We start from the raw sequence: 26,500 nt of genomic DNA, 5'->3' as shown, positions 1-26,500 counted from the left end.
AAAGTCAAAGTTCAGGGTAAAATTTATTGTCAGAGTACATATATGTCACCACATACAGCCCAGAGATTCTTCTGCGGGCATACTCAGCAAATCTATAGAACAGAAACTGTAAACATCAGGAACTCTAAACTGTAAACACACTGTGCAAATGCAGATAATAACTAAATAGCAATGAATGAAGAGCATGAAATAACAAGATAACAGAGTCCTTAAACGAGTGCAGTTATCCCCTTTAGTCACAATTGCAATCCAGGAAACATTGTAGCATTTCGCACTCAACATGGTCCAACAAACAGCAATGGAATAATGATCAGAAAGTCATAGTTGAATTGAATCAACTTTTAATTGAAAGTTGAGGGATGTTTATTATTTAGGACATTGTTCTTCCCAAGAGAATCGTGGGACATTTTACATCAGTAAGTACTGAAAAAGACAGACAGTAATTTCACGGAAAAGTTTCTGTAACTAACACTCTGGTGCCGTTAGCTGTGTAAGTCTGGGGAAGACAATCTCCGGCCCCACCAAACATGGGAGGTCAAAGTGCAAGCCCTTCAAATCCCCGTCTGTGTGGATGCTGCATGATCTGTTACCCTGTTATAAATAATACCACAAAATAACAGGCAGTACAACATACGGATGGCATCCGTTAGTCTCGCGAGACCATGGATCTGCGCCCGGAAAGTCTTGCTTCAGTCTCTCCAGGGTTCAGGCCTGGGCAAGGTTGTATGGAAGACCGGCTGTTGCCCAAGCAGCAAGTCTCCCCTCTCCACGCCACCGATGTTGTCCAAGGGAAGGGCAAGGGCCGATACAGCTTGGCACCAGTGTCATCACAGGAGTTGCCGGAATGAGGTTGAAAGCAACATCGGACTGCCTGAGGGACTCCAGCTCCGGATCTGACCTCAGGGTTTACTCCCGAAGCCTTTCCCATAAGTGGGTATGGCTGCAAGGCAGTGGACGTTTGAAATCAGAGTTTTCCCTCTCTTAGCTGGACTGCCTTCCCAGGCTGACGAGCTCCATCTACCTGACACCACATACAATTAAAAGATTTAGCTTTATAATTCTTAATTTGACTAAAGGGTTAGTAATGGAAAAACAAAAAAATAGAAAAAGGGCCCAGTTTAATGAAACAGCCTAATGTGCACAAGTTAGAGCTCACAGTTTCCCCTTCGCTGATCCTCCTCGATCTCCCCAGGCTTTATTGAATCACAGCCCCACTCTAGGCTGACTCCTACGACCTCTTCTCTCTTCTCCACCAACAAAAGCCCGAAGCCCAACCTTAGTGTCCCGCACCAGAGAAACCTCCCCTAAATCCGGCCATCCTAATTGGATGGGATACAATTCTCCTATCTCTTATCTTCAACAATAACCCAAACAAGCAGTTTGCACAGAACACCATACCAGAGAGAGAAAAAAAATGAACCATCTGAACCAGGGCATTACATTTCCTACTAGCAAGATTCATTTTTTGTTTCACCCAGTATACAAAGTTTATAAATATTCTCTTCCCTTTTGCTGAAAGTTTAAATCTTAATTTGACTATACGAAGACAGCAGTTGGAATCAGATCATATTCCATCCACAAGTTTAGGTTCTGTGAATGTCATTATGAGTACACAAGGGGTGCAGATGCCAAGTCTTATCCTATTCTTACACGGTATTTACTGAAGCTCCATCAGAGTTTGCTTATGACTAGGATTCATTTTCTCTCGGCCAAGCCTAATAATATTGCCCATCTGGATACCAAGATCTGCATAAGTCATGAGTCAAAATTAATATCTTTCCTCTCCTCCACCTGCATTAATTTTTTCTAACCCCATTATCCTGGGAGGCTCTCTGCACTCAATTGATTTTTACTTCTTGCTTAGAAATAATTGTCCATCACCAATTGACAGGCCTTCTGCAACCTTTGCTCTAACACCTGAAATTCCTTCCTAAACTTCTCTCTCTTTTAGAAATATCTTTAATCTATTTAAGGTTAACAAGGCAGATAGTGTGCTGGCCTTCCTTAGCCAGGGAACTGAGTTCAAGCGGCATGAGGTAAAGTTGCAGTTTTACAAAACTGGACCTCATGGAATATTGTGTTCAGTTCTGCTTGCCTCATTATAGGAAGCATGTGGAAGCTTTAGAGAGGGTGCAGAGGAGATTCCCCAGGATGCTGTCTGCATTAGAGAACATGTTTCATGAGGAGAGGTTGAGCAAACAAGGGCTTTTCTCTTTGAAGCAAAGGGGGATAAGAAATGCCTTGTTAAAATTGTAACAGTTAATAAAAGCCATAGATAGAATGGACACCTTGTGCCTTTTTCCCAGGATAGAAATGCCCAGTACAAGATGGCAAACTTTAAAGTGATTGTTGGAAAGTGTAGCAGTTGTCAAAAGTAGTTTTCTATTACACACAGGGTGGCAAATGCATGGAATGTACTGCCAGGGTGGTGATGGAAGTGAATATATTAGAGAGATTTAAGAGGCTTTTAAATAAGCAAACAGATGAAAGAAAAATTGGAGGGATATGTAGGAGAGAAGGCTTAGATCAGAGTTTCTCAACTGGGTCTTCACGGAACCTGAGGGTTCCATGAGAAGTCACATGGAATTCCACAAGAGATGGTGATTAAAAAAACAAATGTAGTTTCTTGAACTTTGTGCAACCGTGATGCTAGCGCTCACAGTGGTGGGCAGTGACTGAGTAGCCCCATTAGCAATCTTGTTAGAGGTCTCAGCATGGTGTGGCAGTGCACAGTAGCACCATGTTTATTTGATTAAGTTCAAACCATTAAATTGATCTTAAAGTAGGTTAAAAGATCTGTACAACATCATGGACTGAAGAGCCTGTAGGGTACTATACTGTGCAATATTCTATGTTCTATATTGTAGTTCCCATTGATTCTGGATTCCCAAGAAATAAAGGAATATGGCAAACTGTGTGGGAGAGTGAATACATGAGGGATTAGTGAAAACAGTCAACAATAAATTATGATCAGAGGATTGGGAAACTTTTAAAAGCTAATGGAAGGCAACTGAAGAAAGCATTAAAGGGAGAAAAGGTTAAATATGAAGGTATGAAAACTAATAATAAAAGAGGACACAAGAAGTTCTATTTCCTGGTATATAGAGTAAAAGAGGAGCAAGAGTGAACATTGGGCTGCTGGAAAATGACACTAGAAAAGTAGCAATGGGGAACAAAGAAATGCCAGGTGAACTGAGTAAGTATTTTGTGTCGGTCTTCATTTGTGGAAGACGCCTGCAACTTGCCGGAAATTCGAAAGGGTTAGGGGGCAGAGGTGAACGTACTCCCTGTTAGGAAGTTGCTTAAGAAGCTGAAAGTTCTGAAAGTGGACAAGTCACCTGGACTGGATAGACTACACTCCATGGTTCTGAAAGAGGTAGTGTAGAGATCATAGAGGTATTGGTCGTGACCTTTAAAGAATAATTGGAGCCAGAAATGGTTCCAGAGAAAAATCACATGTGTCTTTAACAAGGGAGGGAGGCAAAAAACCTAGCAAATTATAGTTTGATTAGCTTGACAGTGGTTTGTAATATTTAAGCGTATATTATTAAGGAAGACGTTTCAGGATAATTGGAAGTACATGATAAAACAGGCCAAAATCAACATGGCTTTCTTTGAGGGCAGATCTTGCCTAACAAATCTGTTGGAATTCTTTGAGGGAGTATCAAGTAGAATGAATGTGAGAGACACTGGATGTTGTTTACTTGATTTTGGAAGCCCTTTGACAAGGTGCAGGACGAGGCTACTAAATGACATAGGAGCACATGGTATTACAGGAACGGTATTAGCATGGCAGACTGACAGATAGCAAGGAGTGGGAATAAATGAGGCTATTTCTGGTTGGCTCCCCATGACTAGTGGTGTTCTGAAGGGTCAATTTAGAATTTATTTAAATCTTACATCTATCCCACAACGTAAAGGAGTAATAATCTTTGTGTTATGACTGAGTTGCAACATACAGACATGTGAATTTAAGTCTCATGGCTTGTAGAAAGAAGCTGTCCCCTGGCTTGTTGGTCCCAGCTTTAATGCTGCAGTAGCATTAGCCAGACAGAAGCAGCTGAAACAGTTTAGGTTGGGGTGACTGGTGTCCCCAATGATCTTCCAGGCCTTCTTTCTGCACCTACTGCTAGAAATGTCCTCAATATATGGAAGTTCACATCCACAGATGCGCTGGGCTCTCCGTGCCACTCTCTGCAGTGCCCAGCGATCAAGGTTGGTACAGTTCCCGTACCAGGCAGTGATACAGCCAGTCAGGATGCTCTCAATGGTGCCCCTGTAGAAGATGTTGAGGTTTTGGGGGCTCATGCCGAACTTCTTCAGTCACCTGAGATGGAAGAAATGCTGTTGTGCTTATTTTTTCCCACAAAGCCGGTGTGTACGGGCCAGGTGAGATCAATGGTGATGTGTAACTGAGGACTTGAAACTACCCACCCTCTCAACTGCGGACTCATTGATGGTGATTGTGCTGAGCCTGTCTCTGTTCCTCCTGTAATCCACAATCAGTTCTTTTGTTTTTGGACACTGAGGGAGAGGTTGTTATCCTGGCACCACTGTGTCAGGGTGTCAACCTCTCCTCTGTAGGCAGTCCCATCACCACTAGAAATAAGGCCGATCAGACTCGTGCCATCTGTGAGTTTGATCAGCAGATTGGAGCTGAGTGTGGCAGTACAGTCGTGGGTGTAAAGGGAGTGGAGTAGGGGACACAGGACACAGCCCCGGGGAGCCCCTGTGTTGAGGGTCAGAGGGGCAGAGGTGAGGAAGCTCACCTGTCGGTGAACCAATGGGACATCTAGGGTCCACCTAGTGGGGAGCAGGCCGAGGTCTCTGAGCTCCCTGTCAAGTCTGGAGGGAATTGTGGTGTTGAATGCTGAACTGTAGTCCAGGAACAGCATTCTCACATATGCATCCCTCTTCTCCAGGTGAGTGAGGACGGTGTGTGGTGCTGTGGCTATGGTGTCATCGGTAGATCGGTTCCATCGGTAGGCGAATTGTAGGGGGTCCAGTGTGGGTGGTAGCATGCTGCAGATGTAGTCTTTAACCAGCCTCACAAAGTTTGTGCTTATAATTGAGGTGAGTGTGACAGGGCACCAATCGTTCAGCTACCTTGGTTTCCTTAGGTACAGGGACAATGATGGACGATTTGAAACAAGAGGGCACTACACACTGGGAGAGGGAGAGAGAGATTTAAAATGTCTGTAAACACACCAGCCAGCTGTTTAGCACACACTTTGAGGACCCACCGGGATGCTGTCCGGCCCCGCTGCCTTGTGGCTGTTGACACGTTGGAATGTTCTGTGTACCTCAGCCTCGGAGATGGCCAAGGCGCAGGTCTTGTCGGCGGCTCTCCTCGTGGGTTCAGTCCTATCGATCTCGAATCCAGTGTAAAAAAAACATTTAGCTCATCCAGGAGCAAGGCGGCAGTGCTGGCTACAGCTGCATTTCCTCTTGAGGTCTGCCATGGTGTGCAGTCCTTGCTGTACTGTGTGTGTCAATGTTAGAGCCACTACTTTCATGTTATATGTTAATGATCTGGATGACAGAATTGATGGCTTTCTGGCCAACTTTATGGATGATACCAAATTGAAGATGTGGGGAATCTGTAGAAAAACTTAGACAAGTTAGAAGAATGGGCAAAGAAGTGACAATTGGAATGCGCATGTTCAAGCACTTTGATAGAAGGAAAGAAGGTGTACAATATTTAAATATGGTGATAATTCAGAAATCAGAGTTGCAGAAGGACCCTGCAGCCACTGTCTGTTAGCAGTTTGTATGTTCGCCCCATGACGGTGTGAGTTTCCTCTGGGTGCTTTGGTTTCTTCCCACTTTCCAAAGATGTGTGGGTTAGGGTTAGTAAGTTATGGGTGTACTATGTTGGCCCTGGACGCATGGCAACACTTGCAGGCTGTCCCTAGCACGTATTCAGACTCTTGGTCAGTGACACAAATGACACATTTCACCGTATGTTTTGACCCAAGTGAAAAATAAAGGTAATCTTTAATGCAGGACTCCCTAAAGATTAACTTGCAGGTTGAGTCCATAGCAAAGAAGGCAAATGTAATATCATCAGTCACGAGGACAAGAATATAAAAGTAACCATGTAATGCTGAGATTTTATAAGTATTGGTAAGATCACATTTGGAGTATTGTCAGTGGTTTTAGGCCCCATATCTAAGGAAGGATTGCTGATGTCCAGAAGAGGTTCACAAGAGTAACCTTAGGAAGGTTTAACATACAAGGGATGTTAGATGCTCTGGACCAATACTCACTGTAGTTTTGAAGGCTGAGGGGGCAAAGGATCTCATGAGAGCTACCAAACAGTTAAAGGCCTGAGTAGAGTTGATGTGGAGAGGATGTTTCCAGTAGTGAGTGAGCACTGTGGGCACAGCCTTGGAATAAAAGAATGTTCCTCTACAACAGAGATGAGGAGGATTTTCTATGGCCAGAGGATGGTGAACTTCATTGTCACAGACGGCTATGGAGCCCAAATCATTAGGTATATTTAAAGAAGACATTGATAGGCACTTGATTAATAAGGGTATCAAAGGTTACAGCAAGAAAGCAGGAGAATGGAATAATAAACAAAAGAGTGAGGTGGGAGGAGAAGACAGCGGCGCGACGCTGCGCGCGCAGCCTCTCCGGTGAAATGATATCATATTTGTTAAATAGGGTACCATGCACAATTCTGATTTGATGGAGACAGCCATGAAAAGCTCAGAGGAACATCTGGAGAAATTTCTGAAATGCCCGGTTCGCTGCAGCTGCTACTGTGCGATCAAGAATCTCTGGAGGGAAGGCTCCAAAATCCCTGGCTTTGCCTGCTGCTGGCAACCGAGGCTGGAATTGAAGCATTCGGCAGAGATGGTGCTCAGTGTTGGAGGGCTGGTAGGAGGCTCGAAGTTTTTGGATGACTCAGAGTCGGACTGTGGTCGGGCATGGCAGGGAGAGCTTTCTTCCTTCTCCCGTCTGCGTGAGATGATGGGACTTTCAACAGACTTTGAACTTTTTTTTTTACAGTGCCCATGGCCTGTTCTTCATCAAATTATGGTATTACCTGCACTGTTGTAACTATATGTTATAACTATGTGGTTTTTGTCAGTTTTTCGGTCTTGGTCTGTCCTGATTTTCTGTGTTATCACGCCGGAGGAATATTGTATCATTTCTTAATGCATGCACTACTAAATGACAATAAAAGAGGACTGCGTGTCCTCATAATCTAATCTAAATGAACTATGATTGAGTAGTGGATCAGACTTGACGGACCGAATGGCCTAATTCTGCTCCCATATCTTACTGTGCCTTTGCTGGTAGAAGCTGTGAGCTTCAGTGGCTACTCCTTATCTATGTCTTTGACCAACTTTGTTAGCTGTGCTTTACAGATTGGGTATATTATGTTTGATATGCTCCTGTAAAACACCTTGGAATTTCATATTTATTAGTCCTCAGAATATTCTGAGTGACTCTACAGCTGATTGCCTGGAAAGCCTTGTCATGGCTGTGATGTAGATGTTAGAGAAAGGGGAAGACTTTGTATGAATGGATTGAGATTGACCAAATGATTTTACTCAGCTAAATTAATTTGTGATGTCCAGTCCTTTGGCCTTTTGATATGATTTGATCACAACAATTTGTTGTTCACAAATGATTGTGATTCAAAGACACTTAATCTGCCATCCAACACTACCACATATTTATAAAATGGAACACAAGTGTGATTATTTGTTTTCTTTTGGCTGGGTAGAATCCAAGCCCTTTAAATGTAGAAAATAATTAATGCAATGTGCAAAGCACATTCATCACACCAGAACAGCCTTTTAGTAGTACAGTACAAAACATGCCAAGCTCAAACCAGTCACATTTGCTCCAACATTCGCTTCCCTGACAACTTGGGGGAGGGGAAAATCTTGGCGTTTTCGGTTCTTGAAAACAGAAACACCGGCAGGGTTAAACTAACCAGAAAATCAGCGAATAGTGTCACTGTACGATGAGATTCAGGAATCCACCCAATTTAGAAAGAAAAGCAAACACCACGAAAAGTAATGACAGTGTAATTTTCCCGTCCGCGGAACAGCAAACCCTATCTACTTACAACTGGACTATATTAATCGGAGTTCAAACAAATAAAAGAGTTCATTAGTGGATTCGAATGAAGAGTATTTTCTACTAGTTAAGAAGCAGCGAAGTTAGCTTTTGAAAACAGCAGTTAGTAAGTAATTAATTAGTCCTAGTTAGTTAGCAAACTCGCTAGTTAGACAACTTTGCAAACTTTATCAAACTCACCTCCGTCCGCAAACTTTTCAATGAAATAAACAGCAGGGTGAGCGGCCACCGAGCACAGCAGCGAGATCAGCAGCAGCGTTTCCATTTGCACCGGGCCAGGGATGTTTGTGATGCTGCTGAGTAATGGACATGCACCAAGCAAAGCAGCAGTAGCGACGGTTCTTCAGTGAGGACAGTCCCTTCTCTCCACACGGCTCCAAGTCATTGGCCGCAGTCGGCAACTGCCCCGCAAATCAGCTCCAAACACGTCTTTGCCTTCCAGTTCCTGGATGATCCTGTACTACCCCGATCCCCTTTTCACCCCGCTATCTCACTTCTACACTTCCCGTGTTCCCGTGTATGTACGGTATATAACAGTGCAATCATTAACTCGGTAATATTATCAACCAATTCAAATCAACTAAATAGATCCCTAAAATTTTAAATATTGAAAGGGGGTATGTATCATGATGGCAGAACTGAAATCCAAAGATTTACTGCACTAGTATGGCTCGACCCGGTATTAATAGTTGCGTTATTCACCGCTAGACTTTTATTTAAAGTTTAGACAGAGCATGCATTACGGAAAAATATAGACTGCTTAAACTAATAACTGTTGGGTAACATGGATTTAGTCTAGCACAGAGACTAAGTGTTCTGAGACAAGAGTTCAAATCCCGCCATCGCAAGACATTAAATCTGTTAGTTAAAAAGAAAGTTTATCAGTAATAGTGATAATTAAACTGCAGGATTGTTGGTTTAAATAAAAACATCAGTTTTACTTACGTTTTTCAGGGAAGAAAATCTGCTCAGAGCCACGTACTGATGGGTTTACATGTGACTATTATTGTATTTGGGATACAGTATATTGAGAATTCCAAAGCCACAGTCTATTTAGTCACAGTCACCAACTCGGTATATTCAAGACCGCTGCTGGAGCCCTCACTGAGATATATACACTATTCTTAGTGGCTGGTGAAGTGCCAGAATAATCAATGCTGGTTAATTTTGTACCTTTACAGAGAAACTATAGACCAGTAAGCCAAATATCTGTGGCGGATAAGTTGCTAGAAGCGATTCTGAGTGGAAGACATTGGTTGATTATAGGTTGTCAGCTCAGCTTCAAAAGACTCAAATACCTCGCAAATTTTATTGGTTTTTTTTTGGCGTGATCAAGACAAGGTCAGGGCACTAGATGCAGTCCATATAGACTTCAGTAAGACCTTTGATAACGTTCTGCATGGTAGGCTGTTATGGAAAGTTGCATTGAATTGATCCAAAGGGAGCTAGCTAATTAGGTACATAATTGGCTTGATGGTAGGAAGCAGAGAGTGATAGTGGAAGCAACATACATCAAAGTTGCTGGTAAACGCAGCAGGCCAAGCAGCATCTATAGGAAGAGGCGCAGTCGACGTTTCAGGTCGGTTTTGGACTGGAGGACCAGGACTAGTCATGTTCACCAGGGGTCAGTGCTGGCCTATTGCTATTTGTCATCTATATCACTGATTTGGATGACAATGTAAGTGCATTTACATGGTTAGTAAGTTTGCAGATGACACTAACTGTGGGGTCATTCACGATGCAGATAGTTATCAAAGTTCAAAATACATTTATTATCGATGTGTACTGTATACAACCTTGAGATTCGTTTCCTTAAAGGCAGCCACAAAAACAAAGAAACCCAATAGAACACATTAATAAAAAGTGTTAAACACCCAATCTATAGAGAAAAAACACAGATTTGTGCAAACAATAAAAGTAAGCAAATAACATTCAGAACTGAAGTTCTTGACCGTGAGTCTACAGCCACAAAGCCAGTCACAGCCGATCCTGGAGCTCCTTAGTTGCAAGCCACAGCCTCGGTTCAGCACTGAGATGAGAATACCTCGCTGCCTGCCCCCAACAGCCTGACCTTGCGCTTTAATCAGCTAAATCATGGTATGCTCCTTGCTCTCAGATCTGGGTCCTGCTGCTTCGATATGTGCTCGGGCCTGGGCCCCACTGCCTCAATTTGGCCCATTCTCAACCTTTCTAATCTGGCTCGGCACTTAAATCGGTCAAATCTCAGGTCATTCCTCACTCTCAGTCCCAGGCCCTGCCGCTTTGATACCCTCTTGAGCCCAGGGCCCTGCCACTTTGATACCCTCTTGAGCCCAGGGCCCTGCCACTTTGATACCCCCTTGAGCCCAGGGCCCTGCCACTTTGATACCCTCTTGAGCCTAGGCCCTGCCACTTTGATACCCTCTTGGGCCAAGGCCCTGCCATTTTGATACCCTCTTGAGCCTAGGCTCTGCCACTTTGATATGCACTCAGAGCCTGGGTCCTGCCGGCTCGATTTGGCTCATACCGGAGCTTTCCAATCTGGCCCAGCGCTTAAATTGGCCAAACAGCTGGTCATTCCTTGCTCTTGGGCCCAGGCCCTGCGGCCTCAGTTCGGCCCATACACGCCACACTACAACCATCCTGCAGCTTTAAGACTTCAGATCACACCACAAAGATGTCAGGTTTTGCAGGCAGTTCAAAAGTTCAATTCCAAAAGGGAAGTTACAGGCTATTGATTGCAGTGATCATTTTCAAGAAAGAGTGTGAGGAATAAAGTAATTAATGGTTGTTTTTGCTGCCAGAAGTCATCGCTGTGCTTTACCAACACTATCTTAAACCAGAAGAATTTACAGGTAGATCATGTTTGACTGGGCAAGAGTGCTTTGGAATGGCAAGTGCAATTTAATTCAGTGCAAGGTATTGCATTTTGGGAAGGCAAATGACGGTAGGACTTACATTGAATCGTAAGGTCCTGGAGAGTGTTGCAGAATAGAGGAATCTAGGAATACAAGTACATGGTCTCCTGAGTTTGCTGTCACAGGCAGACAGGGTGGTGAAAAGGCTTTCAGCATATTAGCCTTCGTGAATCAGGGCACTGAGTATCAAAGTTGAGATGTTTTACTGCAGTTGTATAAAGTATAGTTGAAGCTGTATTTGGAATATTATGATCAATTTTGGTTACATTGGTATAGGAATTATGTCATTGAGCTGGAAAGAGTGCACTGGAGATTTATGAAGATGGAGAGAGGTTGGACATCAATGCAACATCGGAGAATGAGGGGTGATCTTATAGAAGTGTATGCAACGGAGAGACACAGAGAGGGTAAATGTGAACCCTCTTTTTCCCAGGATTGGGAAATCAAGAAGCAGAGGGCATAGATTTAAGGTGAGAGGGGAGGGATTTAGTAGGAACTTGAGGGCCAACTTTTCACCCAGAGGGTGGTCAGAACATGGAATAAGTTGCTGGAGGAAGTGATTGAGGTTGGAACATTAACAGCATTGATAACGTGCTTGAACAGGTACACGGATAGGAAAGGATTAAAGAGATATAGGGCAAATGAAGGCAAATGGAATTAACTTAGATAAGAATCACACAGAGAATGGTGAGTACGTGGAATGCACTGCTGGCGGCGATGGTGGAAGCAGATACAATAGGGTCTTTTAAGAGCCTCTTAGATAGGTACATGGAGCTTAGAAAAATAGAGGGCTATGCAACAGAGAAATTCTAGACAGTTGCTCGAGTAGGTTGCATGGTCAGCACAACATTGTGTTCTATTATCTGTGTAAGAATCTTGGTTGATGTGGACCTGTTGGTCTGAAGGGCAGATTTTTCTGTTGTTTGACACTATAATTCTAATTGGTGACCTTTTAGCAGAACTGAGAAAAGTTAAACAGGTTTTAAGATTTTAAAAAATGTTAAGGTAAGAGAATAAGAAATCAAAAAGGAAGGTCTGCAATAACTTTGAGTTGTTAGTCAGAGATATCGTAGATTAAATGCAAAAGTTCCCATATAGAATTATAAACACCAGTATGAAAACCAATAAATTCTAACAAAGGGGAGTATAAAGGAAGTCAATTTTGAAAAAGTAATATGGAAATTTAGGACACAATATTTTCACCTGGATGCATCACAACTTTGTATTGCAATTGCTCTACCCAAGACAGCAAGAAATTGCAGAAAATTGTGAACACCACCTAGTCGACCAGGAAAATCAGCTTTCCCTCTATTAACTTTGTCTACACTGGCTACTGTCTCCAGAAGGCAGCTATCATAACCACAGTTCAAGGAAAACTTATTATCAAAGTACATATATATCATGTATTATATACCAACCTGAGATTCATTTTCTTGTGAGCACACTCAATAAATCCATCACAGAATAGTAATTGAAACCATAATAGAATCAATGAAATACCGTACCAGTTTGGGCTTGGGCATTGAACCAGTGAGCAAAAGACAAAAACTGCAAATACAAAAAAAAAGAAATAATGATAATAAATAAATAAACAATAAATATCAAGAACATGAGATGAAGAGTCCTTGAAAGTGAGTCCATTGTTGAGGCAACATACATCAAAGTTGCTGGTGAACGCAGCAGGCCAAGCAGCATCTATAGGAAGAGGCGCAGTCGACGTTTCAGGCCGAGACCCTTCGTCAGGACTAACTGTTAGTCCTGACGAAGGGTCTCGGCCTGAAACGTCGACTGCGCCTCTTCCTATAGATGCTGCTTGGCCTGCTGCGTTCACCAGCAACTTTGATGTATGTTGCTTGAATTTCCAGCATCTGCAGAATTCCTGTTGTTTCCATTGTTGAGGTTACATTTCAATGATGGAGCAGGTGAAGTTGAGTGAAGTTCTCCCCTTTAGTTCAAGAGCCTAATGGTTGAGGGAAAATAACTGTTCCTGAACCTGGTGGTGTGAGTCCTGATGCTCCTGTACCTTCTTCCTGATGGCTGCAGCAAGAAGAGAGCATGTCCCGGGTGGTGGGATTCCCTGATGCTGGATGCTGCTTTCCTGTGACAAAGCTCTGTGTAGGTGTGCTTAATGGTGGGGAAGGTTTTACCTGTGATAGATTGGGCTATAGCCACTAGTGTTTGTAGGATTTTCTGTTCAAGGGCATTGGTGTTTCCACATCAGGCTGTGATGCAGCCAGTCAATATATTCTCCTCCACACGTCTATAGAAGTTTGTCAAAGTTTTAGATGCCATGCTAAATCTTCACAAACTCCTAAGGAAGTAGAGGTGTTGCCATGCTTTCTTGCAAATTGCACTTGCACGTGCTAGACCCAAGACGGGTCATCTGAAATTATAACACTGAGGAATTTAAATCTGCTGACACTCTCCACCTCTGATCCCCAATGAGGTCTGGCTCATGGACCTCTGATTTCCTCCTCCTGAAGTCAATAATTAGCTCATTGGTCTTGCTGACATTGAGTGAAAGGTTGTTGTGGCACCACTCTCTCTCCTATAAGCTGATTTGTCACTACCTTTGATTCAGCCTACAACAGTGGTGTCATCAGCAAACTTGAATGTGGTATTGGAGCTGTGCTTAGCCACTGAGTCATAAGTGGCTAAGCACAGCCAGTAAAGCAGGGGGCTGAGCACACAACTTTGTGGTGCACCTGTGCTGATGGAGATCATGGACGAGATGTTGTTGTGGGGTTTGCAAGTGAGGAAATTCGGGATCCAATTGCACAAGGAGGTATTAAGGCCAAGATCTTGAAGCTTATTGAAGTTTTGATGAAGGTATTGAATGCCGAGATGTAGTCGATAAAGAGAATCCTGATGTATGCATCTTTGCTGTCCAAATGTTCTTGGGCTGAGTGAAGAGCCAACAAGGTGACATTTGCTGTGGACTTGTTGCTCTGGTAGGCGAACTGGAGTTGATCCAAGTCCTCATGCAAGAGTTGATATGTTTCACCACCAACCTCTCAAAACACTTCATCATTGTGGACGTAAGTGCTACCGTGCGATAGTCATTGAGGCAGGATATCATGTTCTTCATAAGCATTTGTTATAATTAAAGCAGGTGGGTACCACTCACCACTGAAGCGAGAGGTTAAAGATCTCAGTAAACACACCAGCCAGTTGATCAGCACAGGGCTTTGGTCCTTGCCAGGTACCTCGTCTGGGTTGGATGCTTTTTGTGGGTTCACCCTCCAGACAGCTGCTCGCACGTCAGCCTCAGAGACTGAAATCATCGGATCATTGGAGCTGTGGGTGTCTGTGATAGTTCCTCCATGTTTATGGTTAAAGCAAACATAGGAGGCATTGAACTCATCTGTAAGTTAAGTCTTGTCACTTTGTAAGATATGATAGCATTCAAGCCCTGCCACAACTGCTTTGAATCAAGTTTAATCCAGAATTGCCACTTCACCTGTGAGATGGCTTTCCAGAGATTGTACCTGGACCTCTTGTAACTTTCTTAGTCAGCAGAGTTGAATGCCTCTGACCTGTCCCTCAGCAGATTGCCGATCTCATTATTCATCCAGGGATTCTGGTTGTGGAAGTCTCTGAGTGATTTTGTTGGGACACAGTTGTCTACAACTGTTTTAATAAAGTCTGTAACAACCATGATGTATTAATTCAGGACTCTGGATGAGCATTGCGCAGTCCACCGACTTGAAGCAAACCTGTAACCTCTCCTGCGATCACCTCTTGGTTGTCCTAATCTCTGAAGATTTGCTCCTTAGCCTCTGCCTGTATGCAGATAGGAGAAGGACAGCCAAGTGATCAGATTACCCAAAAAGCTGCCTGGGCATGGAGTGATTGGAATTCTTTATCTTAGTAGAACAGTGGTCTAATGCATTGGGACCTCTGGTGCTACAGGTTATATGCCGATGGTAATTGTTCTTCAAACAAGCCTTGCTGAAGTCCCCAGCTATGATTTGAAATCCATTGGGATGGACAGCTTTCTGTCTGGAGACAGTATCATGCTGTATCATAAGCACTTGTTTATTGTCGGCCACTGGTGGTAGGTAAACTGCAGTCAGGATTATGAAGGAGAACTCCCTAGTTACATAGAATGGATGGTATTTGACCATTAAGTGTTTAAGGATGGGGGAACACAAGTTTGACACCAGCACATCGGAGCACCATCGAGAGTTTATCATCTCCTTCTTTTTGCCTTTTCCGAATCAGCAGTTTGGTCCATTCTGTGAGCTGAGAAGCCTTCAGGTCTGATCACAGTATCTGGTGTGCTGGCAGAAAGCAACATCTTATCCGAACATAGAAAAGAACAATTTCTCATTTCCCTCCTATACAGCAATCTTGCCCCCAGATCATCAATTTTGTTATCCAGCGAATGCACATTTGCAAAAATCCTTCTCACTCCAGTTATTCTCTTTCCTACCCATCCCTTTCTTTTGGCAGAAGAGACACAAAAGCTTGAGAATATGCACCACCAGGCTGAAGGACAACTCCTTAGTAATTATATAGTAAGATAAAGAACCCTTGATCTTTCAGTCTATCCTGTCATGGCCCTTGTACCACACTTTCACTGTTACTGTAACACTAGATTCTGCATTCTGTTCTGTTTTTTTTCCATTTGTACTATCAGTGGAATGACGTGTCTAGATAGCATGGAAACACTATACCATCACTATATCTCGACACATCTGGCAATAAAAAAAAACAAATTACTAAATTAGCAGTTTATGCCTCTGGGAGCCGGCCATGCACAAGTGAACTGATGTGACTTCTACATCAGTAATTAGTTAACTATGAATGGGTTGGACTGTCAGAGGCCGCGGGGAGTGAAGAGTCTACCTTTCGAAAACGTTATTTGCTAAATCGAGATAGTTGGGACAGGCACTATTTCACATGGAAAGTTTGTTAGGCTAGCACTGCCACCGTAATGTATTTGTGCGTGTTCGGCTTTTTGAAAAGCATTATACCTTTTGATATTGTTTGAGTTTTTGCTGGGGGAGGGGAGGGGATAGAAATTTAGCGGGTATTATACAGTACATGCCTTTTTGCTCCACACTCCACCTCAGTAGGTGGCGGTAATGCACCTTATGTTGGTCTGTCAACCTCCATTAAAATTTACAAGAGAAAACGTTAGTTGTCTAATGGACTCCCACAAAAGATGAAATGAAAAAATCTGATATAATTAAATTTAAAAATAGATATTTAACTGAGGTAGTCGGATCACCATATGGTTTGACCACATGTTTTTACTTGCCTACAATTATTTTGTGATCACTGCCGCCTGCGCTTCCGCCTTTTTTTACACACCACATTTAAACCCAAGGACCGGTAACTTCGATGTGGTATTTATTGAACGTTTGAGCAGATCCCTATTTCGATTTATTTAACGACGCTACATTGCATCAATGACAAATCATCGCACCACGACCCCGCCACGGTCGCGGTACAGCCCGGAATAAAATCCATGTAACACCGGGCTGCGAGACATGAGCGCGTAACAGCGGGGATGGTAACCAGGCAACACCGGAAACGTCTTCCACAGCGTCGGACAGGTATTGATCTTCTCTTTTGCTCGTTTGAGTCGGTTTCAAACCCTGTATCCATATAAAAGGTAAAATTCTAATTTTAAGTAACATACGGCTGTGGAGAGAGCAGCCCCTTACCCATTTTGATGAAGGTTTTGACTGTGAATAGAGAACTGCTCTTTGCTGAGGTGTTGTCCAATAGAGTTCGTATTTTCACATTTTCTGTTGCATATTTTCATCACTTACAACTTTAAAAATTGTATTGGGTTTAGGAAGGGGTTATTATTTGTCCTTTTAAATTACGAGCATCACATACAATGGTAATTCGTTTTCTGCTACTCGATATGATTGAGATTTCAGTTTCACACAAAATGCTGGAGAAACTAAACAGGTCGGGCAGCATCTATGGAGGGGAATAAACATTAGATGTTTCTGGCGGAGACTCTTGGTTCTTAGACAAGGTGGTGGGGGACGTTTGTGCTTATCAAAAGAGCTGTTGAGTGGACTAGATGGTGTTTGTCAAAATCATGGCTGCCGCCCTTTTGTGGTTACAGCTATGATTGGACTGACAGGTTTAATTGGTAGCCCACAAATGTGCAATCTAGGTGATGAATAAATGGTTTGTGTCAGATGTATTTTTCCTGCAATAACACTTATTGGGTGAGGCTGTACTTGGTTTGTGATGCTGGCTCACTTCCAGCATAGAACAGTACAGGCCATTGAGTCCACAATGTTACGCCAACCTATACAAAAATACTCCATGATCAAACTAACCCTTCCCTCCTATACAGCCCACAAACTTCAATCTTTCTTACATCATGTGTCTATCTAGAAGTCTCTTAAATGTCCCTATTGTATCAACCGCTACCACCAACAAAGACAGTGCGTTCCAGGCACCTACCACTGTGTGTGTGTGTGTGTGTAAAACTTTGCCTCTGATATCTTCCCAGAATGTTCCTTCACTTAGCTTAAATGGATGTCCTCTGATATTGGACATTGCTGCCCTAGAAAAAAGGCACTGGCTGCCCTCTACCTATCTGTCATAATCTTATGAACCTCATTTGGGTCACCTCACATCCTCCCTCACTCCAAAGAAGAAACCCTTTCCGCATAAGACGTACTCCAGGCAGCATCCTGGTAATTCTCTGCACCCTCTTGAAAGCTTCCACATCTTTCCTACAATGAGGGGACCAGAACTGAGCACACTCCAAGTGTGGTCTAACCAGAGTCTTATAGAGCTGCAACATAATCTCATGGCTCTTGAACTCAATCTCCTGACTAATGAAGACCAACACACTTTTAATAGTGTTTTAAATTCTGTTAGAAAAAGATATGATCACATCCCTTGAAACTGGAGTTTTTCCCAGATGCTTTCAAAATTGTGGTTGTCAAAACCCTATTTTTAAAAAGCCTAACCTTGATAGTGAGGTACTAGCTAACTACAAGCTTGTGTCAAATTTCCCTTCCTGGCAAGATCCTTGAGAAAATAATTTTCAACCAACTCAATTTCCTGAATAAAAGCAATCCATTTGTCAACCATCATTCCCACAATCCTGATTGAGAAGTTGCAGAACCTGGACCTCTGCAATTGGATCCTCGACTTCCTAACCGGAAGACCACAATCTGTGCGGATTGGTGATATCGTCTCCTCCTCACTGACGATCAACACTGGTGCACCTCAGGGGTGTGTGCTTAGCCCACTGCTCTACTTTCCCTATACCCATGACCGTGTGGCTAGGCTTAGTTCAAATACCGTCTGTAAATTTGCTGACGATACAACCATTGTTGGTAGAATCTCAGGTGGTGACGAGAGGGTGTACAGGAGTGAGATATGCCAACTTGTGGAGTGGTGCTGCAGTAACAACCTGGCACTCAACATCAGTAAGATGAAAGAGCTGATTGTGGACTTCAGGAAGGGTAAGATGAAGGAACACATACCAATCCTCATAGAGGGATCAGAAGTGGAGAGAGTGGGCAATTTCAAATTCCTGGGTGTCAAGATCGCTAACCTGGTCCCAACATATCGATGCAGTTATAAAGAAAGTAAGACAGTTATAAAGAAGGCAAGATAGCAGCTATACTGCATTAGGAGTCTGAAGGGATTTGGTATGTCAACAAATACACTCAAAAACTTCTATAGATGCACAGTACAGAGCATCCTGACAGACTGCATCACTGTCTGGTATGGAGGGGCTACTGCACAAGACTGAAAGAAGCTGCAGAGGGTCAGCTCCATTTTGGACACTAGCCTACAAAGTACCCAGGACATCTTCAAGGAGTGGCATCTCAGAAAGACAGCGTCCATTATTAAGGACCTCCAGCACTCGGGGCATGCCCTTTTCTCACTGTTATCATCAGGTAGGAGGTACAGAAGCCTGAAGGCACACACTCAGCTATTCAGGAACAGCTTCTTCCCCTCTGCCATCAGATTCCTAAATGGACATTGAACCCTTGGACACTACCTCACTTTTAAAATATATAGTATTTCTTTTTTTGCACGATTTTTAATATATTCAATATATGTATACTGTATAAAGTATACTGAATAAATTTTTTTTTTGCATGGAACTGCTGCTGCTAAGTTAACAAATTTCAGGTCACATGCTGGTGATAAGAACCTGATTCTGGTATTCTAGAAAAGTCAGGTCTTCAAGCAAACCACAGCATGTAAATGGCCCTTATCAAAATTGCCAGTGACCTTAGGCTTGATGTCAACAGAGTCTCAGTTCTAATTCTGGTAGATCTAAGTGTTGCTTTGGACATAAATGACCATAACATCCTGATAGAACTGGTTTGGCCTCTCTGGTAGTGCCCTTAACTGGTTTCACTTGTATATCTTAGATAAAATAACGTATTTCACATATATCTCAGAGACAATATTGGTCTCTTGGAGACTAATTTTCTAAGAGACACAATGTACCTTTTGGTGTTGCTCAGGGAAGCTGTCTTGGTACCCTAGTCTTTTCCTTAAGAAGGATCATTAGCGAGCATAAACTTGATTTCCACAATTATCTCAGTTGAGCCTGATGATGATAATACCTTATTTTATCTGATGGCTGCAATAAACAATTGGATGAGCAATAGTTTCCTAAAACTAAATGAATATAAAGCTGAATTACTTTCGGTTAGTCCCAAAGCCAAAAGGGATCAACTTCTTGATAAACTTGGGAACTTGGTTCCCCCTTGTAAAATCAGAAGCAACAAGCCTGTGTGTTATCCTTGATTCAGATTTGAATTTTAAATCCCACATAAAGGAAGTGACCAGGGCAGCATTTCTACACTTAAGAAATATTGCAAAGGTGCATCAGTTTCTGTCACGTAATGATGCTGAAGAACAGATTCATGCCTTTATATCAAATAGATTAGGTAACTAGAATGCACTTTATATTTGCATTTTTAAAGCAATCTTGATAACTTCAACTCATTCAAAACTGCTTCTAGACTTTTTAACTGAAACCAGGATGAGAGAACATATCACTCCCATACTAACATTAACTTCCTGTATCTTTTGGAATTGAATTAAACTTCTATTACTTGTTTTTAAACCTTTCAATGGTCTGGGAATAGAGTACATCACAGAATCACATTCGTTTTATAATCCTGTTCAAGCTCTCAGCTCTTCTTCTGCCAGTCTCTTAAATTTGAAAGATCTCCCTGAAAAGATAATCAGCAGGTCAGCTCTTTTGAACTGTGCTCCTAAACTGTGGAACTCTATACCTAAAACAATAAGGGATGCAGACTCAGTTGACACTTCTAAATGCCATCTTGCTTTTAAATAATATCTTTGTCTTTTATTTTCACGTTTGCTTCTTATCCCATTGTAAAGCACTCTGAAGTACATTGTATGTTTGAAGGGTGCTCTGTAAATTCCCAGGCAGTTACCATGATTTTCTCCCAGTGTTCTTCAGCTCATTGCACAAAAGCAGACTTTTCAGCTGTTGATTGACAATGGATACTCATTTAAAATGTGTACATACATCTACTGATGCTTCTGGACACATCTTCAGTGATGTTCCTGGAATCATCGGCTGTTTCGGGTCTTTTAACATCAAACAACCTCCTCCAGGTGACCCAGCCAGGGCTGATCAGACCCCAGCTTGTGTCCAGATGGCTAGCTACTTATGACCCCATGGCTCCCCTCTTTTGAGCCACAACCATCTTGAGGCCCTCTCTGCCGCATCTGTGGTACTGCCGATGGCTCTCCTCTTCCTCTCTCCCTCGATGCCCAAAATGCTGAAGGCTCTAAGTAAGGAACGGGCTGCGAATCCCCTACTGTCATGGCTTGCAGCTTCCTATCAGCCCCTCCCTTCGCCGTTGCCTCCAGAATTTGGTTAACATCTTCATCAAACTGCTTCCACAGTGAAGTCATGTTAGCTGCAGGCTATTTGATCCGCCTCCTGTTAGACTTCATGCTAGAGGGATTAGTTTGTAACACTTGGAGGTTCCGGGCACTATGGGGTAAAGTACCCTATGAGGAATCCAATCAATTAAGTTTGAGAGAAGCATGGTGAAAGTCAGAGATAACTAGAAGTATCATTGAGGAATCCATTAGCATACTCTATTTGTGCTTCTTGTTGACCATTGAGAGTATCCTGACCAGCTGCATCACCGTCTGATACCAGAATTGTAAAGCATCTGACCTCAAGACCCTACAAAGCATTGCAATGACCGCTGAAAGATCATTAGAGTCTCTCTTCCATCTGTCTGAGCGGCACTGTGTATGCAGAGCCCTTAGCTTTGTCAATTATCCCTCCCATCTGTCCAACAATCTTTTTGACCACTCCCCCACCCACCCACTATCAGGCAGGAGGCACCCGTAGCGTTAGGAAAGGGACCATAAGGTTGGGAAACAGCCTCTTCCCCTAGGCCATGGAACTACTCAACTCCCTGATACCACCCAGGTTGTATTGTGTATGATGTGCCAGTAGCATCATGTTGTTCATTTTTTAACTTGTGGTAATATTACATTATATGTTGTGTGTGAGTTAAATGTATTGTGTTATGCACCTTGGTCTGGAGGAATGTTGTTTCATTTGGCTGTGTATGGTTGAATGACAATAAACTTGTAGTTGGTGCCTGGATACCGTTAACGTAGAACAGTGCAGTACAAGAACAGGCCCTTCAGCCCATGATGTGCGTAGCCAAATAAATGCCTAACCAAGTTAATCCCTTTTGGGTACACAATGCCCAGGGCCCTTCATTTTATGCATATTCAAAGAGCCTCTTAAATGCCTCTGTCATATCACCCTGACATTGTGTTCCAAGCACCAACCGTCTTCTCTGTATGGAAAACAAAACCATGCCCTGCACATCTCCTTTTAATTTATCCTCTCTCCTTAAATTCATGCCCTCTCATATTAGATATTTCAATCCTGGGAGAAAGACACTGGCTGCCTACTCTAGCTATGCCTGTGATAATTTTATAAGTTTCATTTAGGTCTCCCCTTGGCCTCTGCCGTTCTAGAGAAAGCAACCTAAGTTTGCAAGCACAAGGAAATCTACAGATGCTGGAATTTCAAGCAACCCACATAAAAATTGCTGCAATTTTTATGTGTTGCAACCTAAGTTTGTCCAACTTCTTTTCATAGCACATGGCTTGTAATCCAGACAACGTCTTGATAAACCCTGTGCACCTACCCTATAATGGAGTAAGTAGAAATGAATACAATATCCCAGATGTGACCAAGCCTGAGTTTTATAAGGTTGCAATGTAATTTTCTGACTCTTGGATCCGGTGCCTTAACTAATGAAGGGAAGCATACTATCTGCTTTCTTTACCACGCTATCTTTACCATGCAGCCTCTTTCAGGGGATTGCAAACTTGAACCCTTCTATACATCAGAGCTGTTAAGGGTTCTGGCATTAACTGTGAACTGTTACATTTGATCACCCAAAGCACCTCACATTTTTCTGGTCTAAGCTCCATCTGCCATTTCTTCACCTATATCCGCAGCTAATGTATATCCCAGTGGTATCCTGGCAATCTTCAATGCTATCCCTAACATCACCAGTCTTACTAATCCACCCATCCTCATTTTCATCCAGGTAATTTTTATACCAGTATGGATCCTTGTAGAACACCATCTGTCACAGACTTCCAGCAAGAATAGCAATACCCTCCGTCTTCTATGAGAAAATCAATACTGACTCTAAACGGCCAAGTCACTGTGGATCACTTGCATTTTAAAGTTGGAGTTTGAGGCATTCTTAGATCCCACATGGTGTCTGGAATGCTTGTGACATCTGGGAGAAACACAGTGCAGTTAAACCACCAGTAGCAGTGCATCATACAGACTGGGATTTCCTCTTATTTGCAAGGTGTGTTTGGAGTGTTGCTTATTTGAAATCAGCTCAAGCTTATTATGATTACAATTGCTAACTTTATTCAGAAGAGAAACATGTAAAAAATATAAGAATATGTTGCAATACACACAAAATGCTGGGGAACGCGTAGGCCAGACAGTGTCTATGGAAAAGAATAAACAGTCTGCACTTCGGGCCAAGACCATTCAAAATATGTTGGCTGACTTTCAAAAGCCATTAGCAAAATACAGCATTTCACATGTGCTAATAGACTATACCCCTTTCTTTCTTTTGGATACTCTTAGGCTTGTAATGATTGGGAAGAGTGTGGACTTTATAGAAAAGCAATTTGGAATTTTTCAAATGACCGTAAATATATAGGTTGAAATATGGAAGGTAGCAGAAACAGTAACTAGAGCTCAAAGTGAAAATTAAGTGTTAAGATGTTGAATCGTTATTGAGCTACTCTTACTCTGCCCAGATAAGTGTATAAAGTCTTGCATAATTTCCTTTTTCATTTTCAGTTAAATACTGCAACTATAAAGAAAATAATAACACCGTGATAACAGCTTTTATTAGTAGGGCATTTAACCAATAGCATCTTGTGAAACTTAGCTGTTGTGATATTAATCAAAATTGACAACAAGCCACATAATATTTTAGAGAATGTGACGAGAGAAGTTTCAAGGATTGAGAAGGAAAGAAACGGGTTCTGGGAGGCAACCCCAGAATTTATGGGATTGGTAGTTGAAGTTGGAAAGATTAAATTTAGGGATGCAATCGTCCACAAAAAAAGAGGACAGATATCTCAGAGTTATGGAGCTGGAGGTAATTATAAAGAACCATAAGGAGGGGACAATGAAGAAATTTAATTTTAAAGGCCCCATCCTGGTTTTCAAGTTGTTGCTTTGTCTGGAGCTAAAAAAGTGAGCAAGCACAAGACAGTGCAAGTTAGGGTATCGGCTGCAGAAACCTGAATGGCCTCAAATTTACAGAGTAGAACGAGGGAAGCTACTTAGCAATACCATAAGAGCATAAGATATAGCAGTAGAATTAGGCCATTTCACCCATCGAGTCTACTCCATTATTCTGTCAGCCCCATTCTCCTGCCTTCTCCCCGTATCCTTTGACACTCTTAGTAATCAAGAGCCTATCAATCTCTGCTTTAAGTATGGCAATGACTTGTCCTTCACAGCAGTGAATTCCATGGATTCACCATGCCTCTGGCTAAAGAAATTCCTTTTCATCACTGTTGTAAAAGGATGTCCTTCTATTCTGAGCCTGTCCCCTCTGATGCTAGACTCCCCCACTATAGGAAATATTCTCTTCGTGTCCACTCTAGGCCTTTTAATATTGGGTAGGTTTCAGTGACTTCTCCTCATTCTTCTTAACTGTAGTGAGTACAGGCCTAGAGCCATCAAACATTCCTCACCCTTTCTTAGATAAGGGATCTAAAACTGCTCACAATACTCCAATTGCAGTCTGACAATGCCTTATAAAGCCTCAGCATTACATCTAGTCCTCTTGAAATGAATTCTGACATTGCGTTTGCCTTCCTTACCACTGACTTAACCTGCAAATTAACCTTCAGGGAATCTTTCACGAGGGCTCTGAAGTCCCTTTGCACCTCTGAGTTTTGAATTTTCTCCCTATTTAGAAAATAGTCTATGCCTTTATTTCTTCTGCCAAAATGCAAGACCATGCACCTCCCGACTGAATTGACTTTATTTCTTACATCCTTCGCATACATAAGAAGTAAAATTTTCTGTCTGAATGTGCAATTTATAGTAATTTGTAATAAATAGTATGTACAACAGGACAGTCAATATAGTATAGAAATACAATTGTATCAGTGTGAATTAATCAGTCTTATGACCTGGTGGAAGAAGCTGTCCCGGAGCCTGTTGGTCCTGGCTTTTATGCTGTGGTACTGTTTTCCAGGTGGTAGCAGCTGGAACAGTTGTGGTTGGGGTGACCTGGGTCTCCAATGACCTTTCGGGCCCTTTTTCATACTTGTCTCTGTAAATGTCCTGAATAGTGGGAAGCTCACATCTACAGATTCACTTGGCTGTCCGCACCACTCTTTGCAGAGTCCTGCGATTGAGGGAGGTACAGTTCCCATACCAGGCAGTGATGCGGTCAGTCAGGATGATCTCAGTTGTGCCCCTGTAGAAAGCCCTTAGGATTTGGGGGCTCATTCCAAACTTCTTCAACCATCTGAGGTGAAAGAGGCCCTGTTGTGCTTTTTTCACCACACAGCTGGTATGTACAGACCACGTGAGATCCTTGGTGATGTGTATGCCTAGGAACTTAACGATGTTCACCCTCTCAACCCCAGATCCATTGATGTCAATAGGGGTTAGCCTGTCTCCATTCCTCCTGTAGTCCACAATCAGCTCCTTTGTTTTTGTGACATTGAGGGAGAGGTTGTTTTCTTGATTCCACTATGTCAGGGTGATGAATTCTTCTTTGTAGTTGCCTCATTATTTGAGAAGAGGCCAATCAATGTAGTATCATCAACAAACTTAGTTAGCAGATTGGAGCTGTGGGTGGTGACACAGTCATGGATATACAGGGAGTAAAGAAGGGGGCTTAGGGCACATCCCTGAGGGGCTCCTGTGTTGAGGGGCAGAGGTGAGGGAACCCACTCTTACTACCTGCCGGCAATCTGATAGGAAGTCTAGGATCCAGCTGCACAAGGCAGGGTGAAGGCCGAAGACTCTGAGCTTCTTGTCAAGCCTGGAGGGAATTATGGTGTTGAATGCTGAGCTGTAGTCCAAGAACAGTATTCTCACGTAAACGTCCCTCATCTCTAGGTGTGTAAGGACGGTGCTGTGGCTATTGTGTCATCTGTCGATTGGTTGTGTCGGTAGGTGAATTGCAAGGGGTCTAGTGAGGGTGGTAGCATGCTGCAGATGTAGTACTTGACCAGCCTCTCAAACCATTTGCTACACTACATTCCATCTGCCACTTCTGGACCCAATCTACCAATCTGTCTAAATTCTTCTGCAGACTCCCTGCTTCCTCAGCTCTATCTGCCCCTCCAACTATTTGTGTATTGTCTGCAAACTTGGCTACAAAATCATAAATTCTGTCATCCAAGTCATTGATATACATGGTGAAAAGAAGTGCCCCCGCATTGACCCCTGTGGAACACCACTAGTCACTGGCAACCACCTTTATTCTCACTCTTTGCTTTCTGACAGTCAGTCAGTCTTCTGTTTTCTAGTATCTTTCCTGTTATAACATGGGTTCTTAGGATTCTCGTGTGGCACTTTGTCCAAGGCCTTCTGAAAATCCAAGTACACAAAATCAATCGATTCTCCTTTGTGTATCCTCCCTATTGTTTCCTCAAAGAATTGCAATGGGCTTGTCAGGCAAGATTTCCCCTTGAGGAACCTATACTGACTTTTACCTAATTTATCATGTTCCTCCAAGTCTAATGAAACCGCATCCTCCATAATGGACTCCAACATCTTCCCAACGACTGAAGTCAGGTGAATTGACCTATAATTTCCTGTCTTTTGCCTCTACCTTTTTAAAGAGTGGGGTGACATTTGCAATTTTTCCTCCAGATACTATTCCAGAATCTAGTAATTCTTGAAAGATCACTACTAATAGCTCCACAATCTTTACAGCTACCTGTTTCAGAAACCTGGGGTG

General features: G+C 42.7%; 2 protein-coding genes across 5 annotated transcripts in view; one reads left to right on the top strand and one right to left on the bottom strand.

Moving 5' to 3' along the window:
- Positions 1-8,460, bottom strand: part of LOC134337237 (calreticulin-like) — a 33,807-nt gene extending 25,347 nt beyond the window's left edge. The window contains exon 1 of the mRNA XM_063032083.1: positions 8,281-8,460. Coding sequence (XP_062888153.1) covers positions 8,281-8,365 — 85 coding nt within the window. The 5' untranslated portion in view covers positions 8,366-8,460. The remainder of the gene's footprint in view (positions 1-8,280) is intronic.
- A 7,816-nt stretch (positions 8,461-16,276) lies between these two features.
- c24h19orf44 (chromosome 24 C19orf44 homolog) overlaps positions 16,277-26,500 on the top strand; it is a 67,719-nt gene continuing 57,495 nt past the window's right edge. The window contains exon 1 of one of the 4 annotated variants that reach the window (XM_063032764.1): positions 16,277-16,561. The gene's annotated coding sequence lies outside the window, so the exon portion shown is untranslated. Of the gene's footprint in view, positions 16,621-22,773; positions 22,853-26,500 lie in introns of those variants that run through there. The other 3 variants (XM_063032768.1, XM_063032765.1, XM_063032766.1) reach the window with 3 other exon arrangements.

Source organism: Mobula hypostoma, chromosome 24, assembly GCF_963921235.1.
Source record: "Mobula hypostoma chromosome 24, sMobHyp1.1, whole genome shotgun sequence".
NCBI classification, from domain to species: domain Eukaryota; kingdom Metazoa; phylum Chordata; class Chondrichthyes; order Myliobatiformes; family Myliobatidae; genus Mobula; species Mobula hypostoma.
This window is presented reverse-complemented; position numbering and strand designations above follow the sequence as displayed.